Here is a 21,711-nt window from a genome sequence, read left to right on the forward strand (position 1 = left end):
CTTGTGATCGTATATCACTGTTATTTTATCTATGCTATTATGTGATAACTGCAGTAGAATTTATTTTAGTGTTTATTGAAGGGTTTTGTAAATAACTTATTGTGGAAAATAAGTGGGAGAAATGAATCAGTTATTACAGTAGAATTTTGTGTTAGAAATTTTCACAAATGGGTGCTTGCGTATTTTGTCATCGTAAGGCCAATGTCTATAGGTGGTTTCCTTTATCATTTCATGGAAGTAATGACTTCATCCTGTGATGAAAATGCTTGGAGAAGACACTATAGAGACTGCCTTTATAAATGCACCATAAGACTTTTGCTTTTAACATGATCTTGTAATGAATGGAAGGAAAAAGAAGGATAATGGTTTATGAAAGATGAAATGCATGGAATGAGAAGTGGTGAATCATTAAGCTTCTTTAACCTCGTCATGAATTAGAGAATCATACGCCAAATTTACCTCAAGTTTTACCTTTGTTGTTAATGTGCTTGGTGTTGCAAAATGAAGCGAAGGATGAGCTAGATGGAGCTGATGTGACTGCTGATCTGATTTGCTAAAGAAGGGTGAAGGATGAGCTGAAGGTCTAAAGGACAAACTAAACGTCCCCTTCTCCCCCATGCCTGAGGAGTTGTGTGTCCCCAAACAACTGAGGAAAGGTGATTGTTGTTGTACCTGTTTCCTATAGGCAATCCTTGGCTGCAAAAACTACGCCAGGAAACCAACTCAACTAGCCTTTAGGTTCAAGCTGGCCCTTGAACCAGAGGGGGCTCCCTTAGTTGTTACGAGGCTTTGTTTAACGTTGTTCACCTGTCACTGAACAACAGCCTTTGAAGCACAATGGCCATATTTATGGTTTTAATTGGGGGTGGTTGGCGATCAATGATAATCCCTACTCATGATTTAAAGGCTCTCTCACAAGGTTCCTTTTGAAAGTGTCAGCTTCCAGCCTGACAAAACGACTTGATTTGTATAAGAATTTGGCAGAAGAATGTAAGGAGATTCCTAATAATTGAGTAGCCAGATTGATTACTTGACCACTAGGAAGATTTGGATGCGTGTAGAAGATTTCTACAGCCCAACAAAACAGATTTAAAGGGAAACAAAATGGCCAAACTGAAACCAATTCTAAGAGGAGCTATTTCAGACAAATAGCCTAATAAGCTAATCTCTTTTAATGGTTGTCAGAAAGCACAAAACAAAAACCAGTTAAAGAGGAGTTATGATGAACAAACAGTCCAATAAACAAATCTCTTTCTAAAGATAATGATTTTGCAAACCTTCCTATAAACACTTTTATCATGTGTAGAAATAAGATATGAAAAACTGGAAAAACATACTCGAAGCACAAAATTCTGTCAAAACTAGAGTCATAAGGCTTTCATTAGAAAAACTAACATAAGCTTTATTACAGAGTTAAGAGTTTTGGCATCAAAAGCCCACCCCAATTACTTCAATTGATGAAGTATTTATACAAATTCTAAACTAAAATATCTTGAAAAAATATCAAGATTTGTTTACAAATATCTTAAATTGTTTTACACAAATAGAACTAAAATATAGGACATTAAAAACTAATGTATCTACTTGGGACTATCATTATACATTGATGTTTACAAAAAAGAGAAATTCAAATTGAATTTCACCTCTTAGTTGATGAGGTAGCCTAACTGTCTTTGAGCATTTTCCTCCTGAAATGCTACAAAATAAGGTCCACAGTCATGTCTTTGTATATCTCAATCCGAGATAGTTCTGTAAAAATTGAGAGAGGTTATTGTAGATGAATATGTTCTTCAGATAAACCTCTCTCAGTTTCCCAAAATTCGGCTCCATTTGTTCACAATACTTTCTGCAAAAAGATGTCTAAAAAGGAATTTACACAGTCCGAAAAATAGGCTGTGAAGATGTACTTGTATCTCTGATTATGTAATAGCTGTGTAAAATCTGAAGTAGGTTATTGTACTTTAGCATCTTAGGAACACAAACCTCCTTCAATTTCTCAAGAATCATCTTTTATTGGCCACAATTTGTTCTGCAAAAATATGACTAAACAGGAAAAATTCGGGAACATATGTCTTCAAAGTTTCTTTAAAATCTCCCAAACCATAAGAGTTGTTACAAAATTGGGAGAGGTTTTTGTTAATAAGGATGTTGGCAAAAAAAACCTCTTTTAGTTTTGTAAAATTCATTCTTATGGGTTCGGAAACCATGTTTTAAATCAATGCGGTGTATAGGAAAAAACATAGTTTCAATTGACCATGAGACAGGCAATGGAACGGGAGCGTTGTGGCACAACGGGCAACTGACATGGTGAAGTTTTATTGGATGAAGGGCAACGGATGGATGATGTGGCGGATGAAGTGGAATGAATACAGCGCGGTTAGCAAAGGTTGACTGTTTGACTTATTGAAAACTGTCAGTGGGATTTCGAGGGGTAGGCTGAACGGTTTATGGTTTCGGGCGGATGTGTCCTGAATAACTAAAAGGTGGAGGTGGTGGTTTAAGATGGTGGTTTCAAAAACCGCCGACTTCGGGACCCCTTCTACCGATAGCCTTTGGACGGCAAAGGAGGGCCGAGGAGGATCCTCCGCCGCTGATCTGGGCGGGATTGATCTGGGTCGTTACAATCTGTTGAAGAGTTATGTCACGCCGATGTGACATCTTTGTCGCCTTTCAACCTTAGGATAAAAAAAACATGCGCTGTCCAATTATTTCAAATGCCAAACTATATAACAAAATTAAATCCCAATTAAAGAATTTAAACTTTGTCAAGCAATAACTTATCAAAACTAATCATGTTACAACATAGGCTCCAACTGGGGACTGCCTCCCCCTGTGGGATGCAGAGAACTAGTAGACCAGTTGCCTTAAGTGTTGGGCATGGAGTCATACCATAAAATCATCGATCAATGATCTATCATCATGTAATGTATAACCAATCCCCATCATCGACCTAGTGCATATTAAACCTGCAACTGTGAAATGCAACCATATTCTTGCACCAATCCGGATACTCTTTCACACTGAAATCTGAAACTTGAAAACTACTGAAGTGAAACAACTGACATTGTAAGTGGAAATAAGCACAAGAGTGCCTAATTCATGGGCTATGGAGTTAATCAATTAATCCCTTGGAAGTCATTGCACTCAACCAAACCAAACTTAATACTGCAATCTTGAAATATAACTGAAACAATTGTAGATCTACTGCACCCTGAATCTGAAAGTAGCTAATCAATCCCACACCTCTATCTAACTGAACTGAAAAACTTTACACTGTTAGGTGTAATCTGCTTTCCAATGTAACCAAGTGCGGAGTGGATTTATTGACAAACCACGTTGCCAACAGCTGAAAATCTGAAGAATATATACAATATGAACATAAAATCCAATGGAAAACCTATACTCACAGGTGTACTTTAAAAGTTGCATCCTCTGTAGACATTTTAGATTTCTGATCAAGGCTGAGAGGAAGATACATATACTGCTTACTGCAAGTATCAACAAACCTCGCATAGCAGTAAAGGCAGCTGAAATTTCAAAACAAGAGTGGGATCGGTAATCCAGTGGAATCACCATTCGACAAAGTGGAGTCGCCAGGTGAAAATAATGCAACCAATACAAATTCCTATTCCTTGTTCACCAACAAGAAATAGATCTAAACTTTATCGTTTCCCTGGAGAAAGATTTTTACTTTGCTCCCCGACAACAACACCAAATGTTGTACCTGTTTCCCATAGGCAGTCCTTGGCTGCAAAAACTACGCCAGGAAACCAACTCAACCAGCCTTTAGGTTCAAGCTGGCCCTTGAACCAGAGGGGGCTCCCTCAGTTGTTACGAGGCTTTGTTTAACGTTGTTCACCTGTCACTGAACAACAGCCTTTGAAGCACAATGGCTAGATTTATGGTTTTAATTGGGGGTGGTTGGCGATCAATGATAATCCCTACTCATGATTTAAAGGCTCTCTCACAGGGTTCCTTTTGAAAGTGTCAACTTCCAGCTTGACAGAACGACTTGATTTGTATAAGAATTTGGCAAAAGAATGTAAGGAGATTCCTAATAATTGAGTAGCCAGATTGATTACTTGACCACTAGGAAGATTTGGATGGGTGTAGAAGATTTCTACAGTTCAACAAAATAGATTTAAAGGGAAACAAAATAGTCAGACTGAAACCAATTCTAAGAGGAGATATTTCAGACAAATAGCCTAATAAGCTAATCTCTTTTAATGGTTGTCAGAAAGCACAAAACAAAAACCAGTTTTAGAGGAGTTATGATGAACAAACAATGCAATAAACAAATCTCTTTCTAAAGATAATGATTTTGCAGACCTACCTATAAACACTTTTATCATGTGTAGAAATAAGATATGAAAAACTGGAAAACCATACTCGAAGCACAAAATTATGTCAAAACTAGAGCCGTAAGGCTTTCATTAGAAAAACTACAACAAAAGCTTTATCACAGAGTTAACTCTTGGCATTAAAAGCCCACCCCAATTACTTCAATTGATGAAGTATTTATACAAATTCTAAACTTAAATATCTTGAAAAAATATCAAGATTTGTTTACAAATATCTTAAATTGTTTTACACAAATAAAATTGAAATATACGACATTAAAAACTAATGTATCTACTTGACACTATCATTATGCATTGCTGTTTTCAAAAAAGAGAAATTTGAATTGAATTGCAACTCTTAGTTGATGAAGTGGCCTAACTATCTTTGAGCATTTCCCTCCCGAAATCCTGCAAAATAGGGTCCAGTCATTCCTTGGTATATCTCAATCCGAGATAGTTCTGCAAAAATCGAGAGAGGTTATTGTAGATGAATATGTTCTTGAGATAAACCTCTCTCAATTTCCCAAAATTCGGCTCCAGCTAAAAATGAATTTACATAGTCCGAAAAATAGGCTGTGAAGATGTACTTGTATCTCTAATTATGTAATAGTTGTGTAAAATCTGAAGTCGGTTATTATACTTTAGCATCTTAGGAACACAAATCTCCTTCAGTTTCTCAAGAATCGTCTTTTATTGGACACAATCTTGTCTGCCAAAATATGACTAAACAGGAAAAATTCAGGAACATATGTCTTCAAAGTTTCTTTAAAATCTCCCAAACCATAAGAGCTGTTACAAAACTGGGAGAGGTTTTTGTTAATAAGGATGTTGGCAGAAAAAACCTCTTTCAGTTTCGTAAAATTCATTCTTATGGGTTCGGAAACCATGTTTTAAATCAATGCAGTGTATAGGAAAAAACATAGTTTCAATTGACCATGAGAGAGGCAATGGAACAGGAGCGTTGTGGCGCAACAAGCAACTGAAATGGTGAAGTTTTATTGGATGAAGGGTAGCAGATGGATGATGTGGCAGATGGAGTGGAATGAATGCGGCATAGTTAGCGAAGGTTGACCATTTGACTTATTGAAAACCGCTGGTCGGATTTCGAGGGGTAGGCTAAACAATTTATGGTTTTGGGGGGATGTGTCCCAAATAACTAAAAGGTGGAGGTGGTGGTTTAAGATGGCCGTTTGAAAAACCGTCGACTTCAGGACCCCTTCTACCAATAGCCTTCGGACGCCAAAGGAGGGCTGAGGAGGATCCTTCGTCGCTGATCTGGGCGGGATTGATCTAGGTCATTACAATCTATTGAAGAGTTATGTCACGCCGATGTGACATCTTTGTCGCCTTTCAACGTTAGGATCAAAAAAAACATGCGTTGTCCAATTATTGCAAATGCCAAACTATATAACAAAATTAAATCTTGATTAAAGAATTTAAACTTTGTCAAGCGATAACTTATCAAAACTAATCATGTTACAACAACTATTACTGCAAATGACAATGGAAATGCTGATACAAAAATCCAAACCACTGCAAATCTGTATTGAGATTACCAAACCACAGTCTTCAACCGCTACACACCCGTGTGCAATCTTGCATATGTGAATAAATGGTGTCGATGTCGAACATAAGCAAGGATCATTGGATTACCGACCATTGAGGAGATCATTAACCAATGCGAGATATCCCACTTTGATGTCAATGGGAATCAAGGCACTAGGTACATTCTCCCAGCCATGAATGGATTTGTCGAAGTCGAATGGACTGCAGAATTCATCCACCAAGAAACATTGATGTATTTCCTTAGTAGATGACAAGGATACCTACCATTACAGCATGCAGGCTCCTAGGTACCTTATCTAACTCTAACCTACATCCCAGATAATGCGCTGATGTCAATGGGACAAGGCTTGTTGGCAGGTGGGCGTTAAGGAATCCCACATCAACCAACTCAATTCCAAACATAATGACTTGAAAGATACATGATTTGAAGAAATCATACAAATTTACAAACTTTATTGGGAACTTTGTGTTGAAATTTCTAAGTATTACCAGAAATTTTTCTATATTCTCTGGTTTATTTCGCCTACTTATTTTAATTACTTAACAAGTTATTTAACCATATAAATAGTGAAATAAACACAATACAGTCTCAACCATCTAAAGATCAACAACTAAAAGAAGTAGACAAACACACAAGGGACACCATTATTTTTGGACAATCGTCCCTAGAAAAACCCAACTTGGGAAAATCGGTGCAGCAGTTTTGAGGGTTTTATTATTAAGCAGCTTTTCTTGAGTACACTGGGTGCCAAACTGGCTCACCTGACATAGAAAATAATCTGGCAATAATACCTCTCTTCGAAAGCAGATATTCTAAAACTTTGCTCCACGAAACCCTCCCCAGCACATCTCTAAGGCTCAGCGTCAGCCCTCTTGGCCTCTGCGTCAACCCTCTGAGGCTCTGCGCAGCCTCTCTGGCCCTCTGCGTCACTTTTGCAGCCTCTGCGTCAATCACATAGGCCCTTCTGGCCTCTGCGCAATCACTGTTGGCCTCTGCGTGGCTTCCTCTTGCTCTACGTCTGCCTCTCTGCCTTTGTGTCGGTCTTCCGGCACTATCTCTGCCTCTCTTCCTTGCACTCACTGCCCCTCACTGCAACTCTGATCACTGGTTCAATTTCTCTTAACAAACCCCACTCTAGAAAATCGAATTGACTGATCACTCTGGTGTATCTCCAACTGACCCTCAAGCCTCCTCTTATACTTTTTCTGTTGAGTCTTCAACGGTCAAGATTACATCTCTAATCAACGACTAAGATTAGATTTGGCTTGATCCATGTCATTTAGAACCTTCTAACCCAGTTTTATATTAATACCTATTAATATTTTTATTTTCCTAAGTTTAGACTTAGGAACCCATTAAAAATATTAATTATTTTAATATCTCCTTCACCGGGTAGAATTTCCCCAAACCATTTCTGGGTCTTGGAGATCTCATGTGCTTTAGCCTCTCCACCAATTTTCATGGCTAGAGAACATCCGATGCTACCCAAATCAACACTCCCTCCTAGCGAGGAATGTGCTCTAATAATACTACACCACTGAGCATCACATTGATTATACAGCATCGGTACCTGTGCTGATGCTAAGCCTTCCTGCCCAACATCCTCTGCACTACTTCATCCTCTACTGCTGCCAATGGCTTTACTAATGCCACTGCTGGCCCTTCCTCCCAACACTGCAGTTCTCTCTCATCATACTGCATCATGTTGCCCATAGCACTACCACTGCTACTGCAACTCAGTTACTGAGAAGTAAGTAACTGATCTACCCAACAACTAACATCCTTGTCAGGCTAGAAACTCTCTCGATGCTGAAGCTCTCTCTGTCGCTATCTTGTGCTCCCCCTGCTACCTCTGCACTGCTACAACAAACTTTGTGCCTCTCGCACCGCTGCAAACACCTTTGTGCCTTCCTGAACTGCTGCAACCTCCTTTGTGCCTTTCACACTACTGCAACCCTCTTTGCACTGCCATGGACTACTACACTCTAGCACACTCTGTCGCTCCATCCGCATCCACTTCTACCTACATCTGCCATCCTACTGCTGTCACTTCGGGCCTCTTGTAGCCGGATATGATCCAAGAGTTTGGGTACCTCAAGGATCTTGCCCATCATCTCTTGTAGTCCTCTTGACTACAACTCGATGTCAGCCCACCTCTTCTCTAGAGGTACATGAGCACTCACGGCACAATCGTCATCATCCTCTACCTCCTCTACCTTCGCTAGCGTTGCCTTGGAGTCAGACGCCTCTCCCTTATTCTTCTTCCTAGGACACTAGTTTGCATAATGGCCCAGTTCCCCACAATTGAAGCACTTTATCTTGGAGAGGTCCTTTTTCTTCCTATTCCCTTACTGCCCCGCAGACGCCAGAGCTGCATCCTCTTCCTCCTCTTTCTTGACCCGGGCTCCTTTGTAACTACTTCCCACCTTGGTCAGTCGTCTGATCTCTTCTAGTCGAAGAGCTACCCACAGTTCCTCCCAATCTGGAAGATTCTCTCTGCCCAAAATGCTTTGGACAAATATCTCCCACTCCTCGGAGACTGCGTTCAGGGCAGTCCTCACCATTAACTCCTGATCCAGTGTGGCCCCTATGGAAGTCAGTTGGTCTCGAATCTTTTTCAACCTGCTGAGAAAGTGATCTACCTACTCCCCCTTCTGCATCTGATACGACCGCAGCTGATTCTCTAGTAGCATCTTCCTCTGCACAGAAGTGCCCTGATACAATGTCATCGAGGTGTCCCACATTTCCTTTGTCGTATTCTTCTCACATGATCCTTGACCCCATCAAGGATTATGCCTTTCGCCTTGGCCATCGCAACCTCATACCTTTCATTATTAGCTAGGTCGACTGGGATAGCCACAGTTCTCAAGGGGAAGGCCTTGATGCGATGTCTATCCAAAACAAACAGGATCCTGGCCTTCTAGATGACAAAGTTGGAAGCCCCGTCTAGCCTGTGCTGATCCCTCAGTCCATTCATGGTCATCTCTGCTCTTCTTTTCGACTCCTCTGAGTCTTTACTTCCCTCCTAAAAGTTCAAAGCTAGACTCCCTCTGAGTCTCGATTTCCTTTGTGGAAATCCTCCTGCCAACCATCGAATCACACCTCTCTGATCTCCTTTGCTCCTGCAACACTGATCTGGATTTATTGGCTAGAAATCCGCCTAGGTAGCGACTCCCTACTACCTTAGTTTTGTCCCGTTAGGTACTGGGCTACCTCAACAGCAACAGCACCCCACCAGCTTCACGCTTCACAATCTGCCCATAGCTTCCTATGCCCCAGCAACTGAAGGACTAAGCCTCTAGGCTCTACACAATCCCTGCAGTGGTTGAATCGCTCCACTAGCCAACTGCGTCACTCCTACTTGGCTGAGTAGGATGATGTGGTGCTCCGTGAGCCTCTTCTACCTCTCACTGCTTCTACATTGGCTCGTTCTTTGGGTCGGACTAATGACGCAGGCCCTGTGCGTCAACCCTTCTCTGCTGCTTTCAGCTTAAGAACAGCTTTTGTCACTTGGGACAGTTGTTTCTGCTGCAAATTCTCCGATACATCTGGTGCCTTCAGCTCTCCTGGGATTTACAATCCTCTGATACCATGTTGAAATTTCTACGTATTACCCGTTAGAAAAATTTGTGTATTCTCTGGTTTATTTCGCCTACTTGTTTTAATTACTTAACAAGTTATTTAACAATATAAATACTGAAATAAACACAATACAGTATCAACCATCTATAGATCAATAGTTGAAAGAAATAAACAAACACACAAGGGACACCGTTATTTTTAGACAATCCTCCCCGGAAAAACCCAACTTGGGAAAACCGGTGAAGCAGTTTTCAGGGTTTTATTATTAAACAGCGTTTCTTGAGTACGCTAGGTGCCAAACTGGCTCACCCAACAGAGAATATAATCTAGTAGCAATACCTCTCTTCGGAAGCAGATATTCTGAAAGTCTGCTCCACGAAACCCTCTCCAGCACCTCTCTAAGGCTCAACATCATCCCTCTTGGCCTCTGCGTCAGCCTAAAACCCTTTGCGTCAACCCTCTGAGGATCTATGCAGCCTCTCTGGCCCTCTGTGTCACTTCTGCAGCCTCTGCGTTAATCACGCAGGCCCTTCTGGCCTCTGCGTAGTCACTGTTGGCCTCTGCGTGGCTTCCTCTGGCTCTACGTCTGCCTCTCTACCTCTGTGCTAGTCTTCCGACACTATCTCTGCCTATGTGCTGGTCTTCCGGCACTATCTCTGCCTCTCTGCCTTGCACTCACTACCCCTCATTGCAACTCTGATCACTGGTTCGATTTCTCTTAGCAAACCCCGCTCTAGAAAATCGAACTGATTGATCACTCTGGTGTATCTCCAACTGACCCTCAAGCCTCCTCTTATACTTTTTTTGTTGAGTCTTCAACGGCCGAGATTACATCTCTAATCAACGGCTAAGATTAGATTTGGCTTGATCCATGTCATTTAGAACATTTTAACCCAATTTTATATTAATACCTATTAATATTTTTATTTTCCTAAGTTTAGACTTAGGAACCCATTAAAAATATTAATTATTTTAATATCTCCTTCACCAAGCAGAATTTCCCCAAACCATTTCTGGGTCTTGGAGATCTCCTGTGCTTTAGCCTATCCACCAATTTTCATGGCTAAAGCACATCCGATGCTACCCCAAATCAACACTTTGCCCACCAGTTACCTGGTTTTCGAGCAAAATCCCTACCCAATTGTGCCAGACAAGCTAGTTTTCACAAAAGGACTTATTTTTCTCTTTACTATTTTCATTTATTTATTTATTACAATACTAACTTTCCTACTATACTGGAGAAAAGATGTCCTCCTTCAAGTGAAAGAGAACTTCCAATGAAGCCATGTGCGAATCAAGTACAAGGATATATTCATGCTCAGATTTAACATATAAACTCTAGAAGGTACATGAGCATGAAAAATCAGCAGTTTTGAAAAATGTGATACAAAGAGTATTTGAAGATGAGAGTGGTACTTTGACTAAATTGTGAGTGGTACTTTGACTAGATTGTGATCTGGAACCAATGCTCGATGTAACCCTGGTGGTATTGGCCCATTTCTTCATTTCAACCACTCTAAAAGTCCTCCTCGGTCATGCCAGGTAAACTTGGATAATTGGTCTCAAGAATGCATACAAGGTTTGTTGTTGGGCATGGTGAGAGTTCCTCGATCTCAGGGTTAGCAAGATGCTCCTCATCGGATTTGGTACATGATTGCTCGATCTCCTTCGTAGATAGGAAAGAGGAAATAAGGGAGACTTCCAAATCCTTTTCTGGTTTTGGAGATAGAGATAGTTTCCTGAATGCGGTCAGGATGAACTCTTGCTGAGAGGTAGTTATCCCAGCTACTGCTAGGATTTGAGAAAGTACTTCGAGGGACATTCTTCAAGCTCTCAATCATTCTTGAATTTCTCCTACTGGTTGATGATCCCTGTGTCGCAACATGGATTAGTACCTGGGGTTCTTACAGCACCCCAAAAATGTTTTATCTTTGAAGAGCTTGAATTATAAATCTAAATGAATTAAAACTAATTACAATAAAACTTACCAAACTTAAAATCCTCGCTTACTTGGACAACCAGACTTTGGAGTGACCCCAAACCAAAGTGGATGTGTGGCTCTTCACTCACGTCTTACTATCTTCTCCGCCCTCTAGTTGCCCTACAACTAAGATCACACAAAAAAACTTGTGAAAGAAACCATGCTCTAATCCCTTTTGCACCTCCTCAACAACGACGCCAAAAATGTTGGGGAAATTATGTGTTATAATTCCAACATTAAATTATCAATCCAAGGTCGTAAGACTTAGAGGCACAAGCGCAGGTAACGCAGGATCAAAGCATCTAATCTAAATTAACATCATGAAATCTAAAATCGATTCCTATTCCTATTCTTGAATTAAGTACATAATACAAATCACTGTTCTAAGTAAATCTTAATTTTAATCAAAACTTAATTCCAATGCAAGTAAAATCTAATTGCAATCCAAACAATAAAATTTATTTAATCTAATTAATAGAAATCTCATATCAAACTTATGCTAATTTCGATCCAAGCGAATTCTATTTTAAAGAAAATGGACAATTCAAACTGAATCTAATTCCCGAGACGAAAGCCAACAAGAATTCAACTAATTTCTTTATCTTTCTTAGCACTCAATTCTGCAAACACTTCAAAGGAAACTCAACATTCTCATGCTGGCTATATTGACACATTCAGGTTTAAAAGGATTCTAAAGATAGAAATTCATTCTAATTTGAAACCACTGCAATCAAACTCAGAAAATCTATTTTATGGAAAGCATTAACCTACAACTCTAAATTCAACCACACTTCGACTCTATTGGATCTCAGAACTGAACTACATCCATCAATATGTCGTCATGTCATCGCTGGTCATTTATATAAACGTGATATTACAAGACCTGTTAAGTACGGAATCACTCTGTTTAAGTACAGAATGACTCTGTATAAGTACATAATGCAGAATTATATAATTGATCCAAGCCTAGTCCTGGGACGCATGCAATAAATCGATAGGAATTTCAATCCTGCAAACGTTCAAAAGAAGCTAACCAATATAATCCATAAATCGATATTCCATACCAACGGTGTCAACACATCCAAAAAGGATCGGGACTTCAATTCTCAATTAAATCATGCTTTTATTATGCCAATGGCTCGAAGCAATGCTACAAGTTTAATTAATAATTAACACAACCAATATCGTGTTCTGTTGTTTCTGAGCATTCTTATACAGACATGACACTACAAGATAATCATGCTAAAAAACAAGAAGACTTCTAATTGAATGAATTCTGGAATTTTTAATCTTAAATCTACAAGACAGAGTTTTAAGTACATAATGATGCTAGATTTCACACAACAATCTCTCGATGAAATTCACACTTCGAATGTAAATCCTATGATCTAAATAGGCTAAAGGACTTGTTTCCAATTGTGGTGGGCCCTTGCCACTCCTGGAGCAAGCCCAGATTAACTCAAATCGCTTAAAACTTAAAAACAAAAATCACTTACAAAACTTTAAGTACGAAATTGGAATTATGTGTTACAGTTCAACAAAACATGAATTCTAACAGCAAATGCATCAAAGTCTCCATTGTATTCATAACATAAGAAAGATTACATATGCTTGCTACTTCCCGCTGCCATCTATTGCTCCTCCTGCTCTACCACACCATGATTCCATTGTTCATATGCTTGCTGCCCTCCTCATATTCTAGAGCATCGGGCTTTATATAATGCAGCCAATGCACAACCAATATAACTAAACAAAGCAAATACAATCTCAAGGCTAAAGTAAGCCATATGAGATCTTCTAGAACAGTCTTAAGAAGGGTCATGGTTAGCTCGTTCTGATCATGGAGAAACTGAAGGAACCATTTCCATTTAAGGCACCAAGTCGTTCAGTAAAATCGTTTAGAACCGAAACCGACCCGACCCATTCAGACCGTGTTATGAAACCAGCTCACAAAAAGATAGAAAAGATAGATCAACGCCTTAGAAATAAGCCTCTTCAAGGAAGAAACCTCCTTTACATTACACAAATGAACAATTCTTCGATGATACAAATAACAAGACCTCCTTTCTATATATACGAGTCTAAGGGGTCATAATATAATCAGAGCCTACATAACAATAATAATGTAAGGGCACAATAATAACAACAATGGGCTTCTATGGAGCACAATAATAACAATATGGGGACTACATGGGCACAACAATATAATAAGGGGGTTGTACTAATAACAATAAGGGGTTAAACTAGTAGTATAGGAACCTAACATGCCCCTCCTTTAAAAAGTGTTGTCCTCAACGCTTGAGTACTTCTTGATGCTTCTGTATAAAATTCTTGTCCTCCCATGTGGAATCTTCAGCGAGTAATTTCTTCCACTTGATGAGATACTCTGAAATTGATCGATTTGGTAGCTTTCGGATTCTTGTTTCTGTGACTTCTCCAAGTTCCAATATCATTTTTCCTTCCTCGTCAAGTCCTGGCGATATTGTTTGAACTGGGATCTTCTGCAACTTTTGAATGAGTGGCCACACTTCTTCATCCTTCTTCCATTCATCCCTTGCTTCGTTTATCCAATCTTGTTGGATAATAGAAATAGCATAAAACAATGCTTCCACATCCTCATCCTTTATTAAGAGTACATCTGCAACAACATTTTGCTTCCATTTTTGCTAGATGATTTCAAAGTCATAACCCAACATATTTCTGACCCATTTTTCTGTTCTTCTAAAGATAATATTTGTTCTAAAAAGTATTTAAGACTATCATGATCCATTTTTACCTTGAAGTGTCTTACCATTAGGTAAGGTCGCCATTTCTTAAGAGCATGTAGTATTGCCAACATTTTCTTCTCATAAATAGCTTGCTTGAGATGTATCCATAAAAATACCCAATTGCCTACATCAAAACTTCTTTCACTGCGATGTTGATTTCCCTGTAACAAAGTGGCGTTATCCTTTTAAAGTTGGAGAACTTGTTGTTGATGCTCGATGTGATCTTTCACTGCTTGAATCTTTTTCTTATTGATATGTCCTTCTATCTTGAGAATTTGAGGAGTGGTAATTTCTTCCAATCCATTACAAGATATGGTCAGATTCATTTCTTGATTCTCGATGTAATGTTTCACTTCTTGAATATTTTTCTTCTTGATATGTCCTTCTATCTTGATAGTTTGAGGAGTGGTAATTTCTTCCAATGCATTACAAGATATGGTCAGATTCATTTCTTGATGCTCGATGTGATCTTTCACTTCTTGAACATTTTTATTCTTGATATGTCCTTCTATATTGATAGTTTGAGGAGTGGTAATTCTGGCCAATGAATTACAAGATATGGTCGGATTCATTTCTTCTTTCTCGATGTGATCTTCCACTTCTTGAACCTTTTTCTTCTCGATATGTCCTTCTATCTTGAGAGTTTGAGCAGTGGTAATTCCTACCAATGCTTTATAAGATATGGTCGGATTCATTTCTTCTTTCTCTGTGGTTGGGTCCTAGTGTATATCCTCTTCTTTTGACATTTATTGATCATTTTCTTCCTCCTCTTCACAATCAATGTAAAATAATTTCTTCTCAGCACACTTATGACCTTTAATGTATTTGTTATCACAATTGTAACAAAGCCCTTTTGCTCTTTTTTCTTCCAATTGTTGTGGTGTAAACCTTGTAGGTTCTAGAAGGCTAGGAGAAACCACACTTCCATCTTTATAGTTGTGAGAGGTAGACTTCCTTGTTGCCATAATTTTGCTTTCCACTTTTCTTGCCAACCTGAATGCATTCTCCAATGAATCGGGTTCCCAAAGACGAACCTCATGTTGAATGTTATCCTTTAAAGTCCCTATGGAGACATCAATCTTTTGCTTCTCTGGAATATTATTTTCCCTTATATTCAATTCTTGAAAGTCCTCAATGTGCTTTTACCTTTAACACTTTTGTTTGAGATTTATCAATTGGCTGCAAAAGGTGTTTCTCTTTGTATCCTCATAATGTGCTATCATTTCCTCTGTGAAAATTGACCACGTAACAAGTTGTTTACGAGAACAAAGCCCTTTATACCATAAAAATTGATTCGGTTTTAAATAATTAGATGCAATACGTACCTTTTGTAATAGTGGTACACCATGTAGATCAAAATATTTCTCCATCTGTAGTATCCAATTTACCGGATCCTTGCCATCAAACTTCCTCATCTCGCTTTTTATTGATTTTAGGAGCTCGATCTTGAAACGACTGTAACTCTGTAATTTCGGATCTTTAAGTTCTAAAATTTTGTCCTGTAATAGCCCTCTAAGTCCTCTTTCTAACTCTGCAAGTCTGATCGCAATTGGATTCCCGAAGAAATATTTATTCCCAATCTCCCGCGATGACCTAATTATAGACTAGTTCAGTAGAGTGAACTTGTACGACGTGCCACGTGTCACTGTTTCAACCTTAGATTCTGAAAATTATACCCAAACAAACTACATTCCGTCCTCTTTCTGTAACTTCTTATGAAATTTCAATCTGATGCTCAGAGAGAAAGTTATGATGATTTTCCCAAGGTCACCTGTTTAGGATTTAATTCGGGACTCTACAAAAACCCTAACTTCCTCAAATCATATATCCAAAAATATAGCGAGCCAAGATCTGAAATTTGGACTCAAGGTTCAGATCGATTTCATCTCAAATGGTATTTTCTTTTAGCTTTTGAAACTTTGTATCAACAAAGTTATAGCAAAAATTCCACAATGACCTATTTTAGATGAAATTCTGGAGCTTGGAAAAACCCTAACTTCCTTAGATCATATCTCCGAAAATATAGCGAGACAATATCTGAAATTCGGACCCAAGGTTTAGCGATATTTCGCCTCCAATGGGTTTTTTTTAGCTTCTGAAACGTCGCAGAAACACAGTTATAGCAAAAATGTCACGATGACCTGTTTGGAGCAACGAAACCCTAGAATCCAAAGCTCTGATACCAAATGTTATGAAACTGGCTCACAAAAAGATAGAAAAGATAGATCAACGCCTTAGAAATAAGCCTCTTCGAAGGGGAAACCTCCTTTACATTACACAAATGAACAATTCTTCGATGATACAAATGACAAGACCTCATTTCTATATATAGGAGTCTAAGGGGTCATAATATAGTCAAAGCCAACATAACAATAATAATGTAAGGGCACAATAATAACAATAGTGGGCTTCTATGGGGCACAATAATAACAATATGGGGACTACATGGGCACAACAATATAATAAGGGGGTTGTACTAATAACAATAAGGGGTTACACTAGTAGTATAGGGACCTAACAAACCGAACCCGAGTCGTTCAGCACGATTTTGTACTTAACTTTGCACTGGAATATTCCGCTAACCATAACTTATTCTCAATGATGAATGTTGCCAAATGGTTTTTGGGTTACCTGAATGAGGGTGCTCTAAACAAAACCCGCGATTCGAAATTTCAAGATTCTTCACCATTTTATCACAAATTTTATATTTTCACCTATAGGATTTTTTTTCCGTACTCAACCCGTAGTAACTAGTTTAACTGACTTGTGAAGAATTTTGGCAATGGAACCCTGCGACAAATGAACTTAGAAAAACCGTTATTAGTATATCATCTCTAATCATAGAAAAACTTAAGAGAACTAATGATAATCAACCACGAAGCGTAGGATATGAATTGGCAATAAGTGATGGAATTATGGTGTGAAATGAGTGTAAAAGTGTCGAAATTTGGGTTATGAATAATGGTTTTGTATGATGGAAAAATGGGCATATTCGAGGCCCAACAGGTAGCAGGATGAGTCAAAGGATTGTTTGGGGTCCAAGTATCAAGGGTTCCATTCATGATTGGGTGCTACAAAGGCATGATGTGACACAATGGTTCATATAGGATCCTGGTATTGGTGTACAGATGCCTTTACAGTTGGAAGATGTGCATTACTTGAGGGCAAGCAATCTCAGGACGAGAGGATTTGTAATGTTCCAATTTTTGGTTTCCCTTATGATGCAGTCAGGGCGGTTTTCCAAGGCTTGTGACAACCAAGTCATAGGAGCGAGATTACGTCATCAGTGGGCTCGAAGGGTTTTGGAGGAGTTTTATGGGGTTCGATGGGGTTCACTTGCTATATTTCATCATTAGGGTCAGTTCTGCATAGTTCATTCTTGGTTCCGTTGCATTTCGACAATTCCCGTAAAATGGGGTTATTATCCAACATATTTTAATTAAATACACTAAAGGTGTTATTTGGAGCAGATTATTTGGAGAAACACCTTAGTGTAATAGCTCATTGGAACTAGGATGAAGAGATCTACAGGATGGGATGATGAAAAGTGACTTTCAGTGGTCGGAGAGATCATACAGGTAGATTGATCATTCTTCAGGATAAAAATGACTTAAATCAAATAAAATAAAATAAAAAGAGTCACTTAGATAAATTAAAAGGGAGGAGCTTCTAAAATGAAAATAAAATAATAAAATAAAAGTGCTTCTAGAAGGTTGGAGAGAGATCCATCAAGTCTTTAAAAGAGGGGAGAGCAAGTCATTGGGGGCATCTTGGATTTGGGAATTTTTTCTCTTGGAGAGTTTTAGTGAACTTGGTTTTTAGGTTCAGAGAGCCCTAGGACGAAAACCCTTGGGTTTCTTGGTGTGTTGGATGAAACCCCAACTCACTATTGTGGAGATTTCATTCAGAAATCTCATCAGGCTTCATCAACATCTATTTGCGAGCAGATCTGGAGCATATACGTGGGTTGAAGTGGGGATCACCCAAATCTCCAATTTGGGCTTCATTTCCAGTTATAGTTTCAGGAAGCCAAAATCAATATTGCAGCAGTTATTTTGGAGGCCATCAACTCAGCTAATGTCCAACTCGACATGCCCTTTAGCAGGAGCTGTCGATCATTTGTATTGGCATATAATCATCTTCTAGTTAATAAAAATAAAGCTGAGTTTGCTACTATTTATTGTGTTAGCTTTAGTTGCAGCATTTCTGGATTTCCATGTTGTGCTAATAACTTCATGATGCAAATTGTGAAATTTGATTGGGTTTTAAATAAAGAGATTTATGGTGTATCTTTTGAAGCAATTTTCCAAAAAAATTTGTCCAATTAATTTCCTGGATATTACACGTCCGGTCATTGACTCAGACCAACTAGTACCAGTTAGGTACCAACTAGTCCCAAAATTGGGCTTATTGGCCAATTTGATGCCTGGGGTTAGCTGAATGGCCATTGACTTGTTACTGTTTTGGCACGTAACCGGTTCCAACCAGTCCCTGAATGGGGTTTAATGGTAGTTTGGTGCCATGGGTTAGTTGACTAGTTAGTTTGACTAGTTACTGATTCAAACCAACTGATTTTTAAAACTATGTTCCATGCTCACTGCACAGTCTCTTGCGTCAGCTCATTGGCTATGACCTACCACTCTGTTGGTTCCCTGATGCAACTGTCTCGACCCAAGCCTGTTTTCTCCATGTTTGCGGCTTAATTGTCCCCCACGCTGACTGTCGGTTCTACCCTTGTGACTACGATACCTTGGCAATTGGCATTGGCAGTGGTATATACTATATGTTCCCACAACTTGCACGACCAACAACTGAGGTTGTTGCAGCATCAATCCTCAGCTGCTGCTCTACAACACTCAACTTCTGGTATAGCTCCTGCAATCTCCCCGTGCCTCGATTCCAGCTCCTGCTGAGCCATTACAATTGCTACGGCCTGACTTTACAACTTAGCCTTTGTCACCTCATGCTCTGCCCTACAGTCTATCTGCTCTATGAATGGCCTTGTCAACCCCTTTTTCACCTACACGTAGCCTGCTATCGACAGCAAGCTTTCACACAATTGTGGGTTGCCTGCCCTATGCCCCATGACTGCAATGGGCCCCTTCATAGCCATCTCGGCTGCCTTTTTTTTGCTTCTTTTTTTGTCACTTTGTATTTGTGTCGAACATAAAAGGAATTTTTTTCTTTTTTATTAACTTAGCTGCCCTCCAACATAATCGCACCATATGATGTACAGCCAACGATTTCAGCCCTTGTGCAATAAAATTGTGCCTTGTACAATCGTTGGCTGAACCTGACCTCTCGACGCGTGTATGATCATTGCCCAAACCTGGCCTCTCGATATTTGTATGAACCTAGCACCCTATGAGATTGGTTCTTAGAGTTTACACTCTGATACCATGTTAAATTTTTGAACCCAACATTTTGCAATTTATTAACCTATCATATTATCTCAGATTTGCTTAAAAAAACACAACTAGGTCTTTAACATAAATAAAAATATTTAGTGGAAGCACAATAAATCAACCAATCTCAATCACATAACACATACAACTTTTCTACCCAGTCAAATCAGTTCTTCAGTAATAGTGATCAAAACCTACTTGGATTCCCTTACTCTAAAAATGGGCCAAACTGAGGAAAATACATGCAAAAAATTTGGATATGATCCAACTGATCAAGCCCTATTCTTGGCTGATCCGGATCTCCTTGTTGCACCCTAGCACCTTCATTGGATCCAGTACACTTGAATGGAAGTCCTTCTCCACCTAACCACTGAGATGCCTCTCTCAATGCCTTGTGCCCCTAAGTGTTGTGTCTTCTCCCTTGGCCTGGATTTTCTTTTATAACCTTGATTTATGACCATCCCTAACCCTAATCTCCAAAGTGATTGACAATGAGATTATATCTCAATATCACTTGATATTGACAATTGAGATTACATCTATTTCACTAATGCAGAAACCTTTGCATTTCATTAAATTAACTCACTTTATCTTATAAAAAGAGATTAGTTACTAAAGTAATTGTAAGGTCTAAGGATGTATTAGTGACTCCTGCATGCCCAAACACTTAGGCCTCTCTAGAAGTACCTGCCCAAGCTACAATCATCAACAAGTACATGGTTGGGCATCTTACACACATTATATATGTATCTTCCTTTCATCTTTGTGTGCCAATGTGATCATTCGTTACCGTACACTTATATTTTAACTTAATTGAAAAAAAGGAAAAAAAATGTAATTTTTTAATATGTCAAGTTTTTGCCTAGTTTTGATTTTTTCCCATGTTTTCCTGAATCTTAATTTTCAACCCTAGTCAAGTTATTCCCGAATCTAGGTTTTGCAACATTGATTTCTAAAGATATTTAACGCAATCAAATGGATATGGAGAAAAATAAATTAAACAAAAACTGCAGGGTTAGAATAATTTCCTCTCAACCATGTATAGTCTAGTGAAGGATATCAAAACTTCATATGAATATTTCTAAACAAGAGTTAATAAACCATAAAACCTTACTCTTGATACCAGATTCATGTGCAAATTGGTCAGAGGAAATGCCCAGTCTTCCACTCAATAAATCGTCCCTGAATACTGAGAAGTGTGATTACCTCAAACAAATGCAGTATATCTCTGAATTCTTTGACATGGCTCTGTATTTCTTCAGGACTGCTGGCATTTCCAATGCCTATAACTTCAGCTGGAAGAAGATACACATATTTTCGACTATTACATTCATTTCTTGCATCGAATCGCCTACAAGGAAGATACGAATTAGCACAAGGACATTTACAGTAGTGTTTCCATCTAAAATGCAACCAAAACAGATCACTTGACAGGAATTTTCAGGTACATACATAAAGTTGAGCTTAACAGAATATGATATAAAAGTGTATAATATCATCTTTGCAAAGATCTAGAAAGTGATAAGATTCTCAATTATATGTTCTCTGTGTATAGCAAGCCAATCAAGTTAAGATATCTAGAATCAGATAACAAATAGCAAAAATGTTTATTTATATATCTAGGAATCAATAAATGTAGCCGAGATAATTTTCCCCTAGGAATGCTATTACACAAGAAAACAAAGTAATAAAAGCATGATTTTATCACTCCAATAATTCTCCAAAAAATAATACAAGACAAATATTTCCCACAAAAAATCTATGTGCAAATATACCATTTTCTCCAGCCTCCCTTACATAATGTTAGATGATCCAAAAAATAAAATATTATCATAGGTTATAAATTTGGAATAAAATAATTATTAATTTTAGATATTAAATTAATAATTATTATTCTAGAATGTTTAATTATTTAATGGAGACATTTAGAATTAGTATATTGTTGTAACAAGATATGACTCTCCAAAAGTGTCGTATCTTAGGCTCTATTTTAGGAGATTTGTTAGCTAGAATCTCAATATTCTTCAAGCTAAAAGGTTGCTTGAAGTTCGACAAATGGAGATATACC

The 21,711-nt window shown here is 38.5% G+C and overlaps 1 protein-coding gene across 2 annotated transcripts in view; it reads right to left on the reverse strand.

The window, feature by feature from the left end:
• LOC149138463 (putative tRNA pseudouridine synthase) overlaps nt 1-21,711 on the reverse strand; it is a 364,078-nt gene that overhangs the window by 228,968 nt on the left and 113,399 nt on the right. For both annotated transcript variants that reach the window (XM_089448317.1, XM_089448316.1), the window contains exon 5: nt 20,850-20,994. In XM_089448317.1, the coding sequence (XP_089304443.1) occupies nt 20,850-20,994 (145 nt within the window). The remainder of the gene's footprint in view (nt 1-20,849; nt 20,995-21,711) is intronic.

The sequence above is a fragment of the Pinus tabuliformis genome, chromosome X, assembly GCF_031772625.1.
Source record: "Pinus tabuliformis cultivar Carrire ecotype Pingquan chromosome X, CPIR1, whole genome shotgun sequence".
Classification (NCBI taxonomy): Eukaryota; Viridiplantae; Streptophyta; class Pinopsida; order Pinales; family Pinaceae; genus Pinus; species Pinus tabuliformis.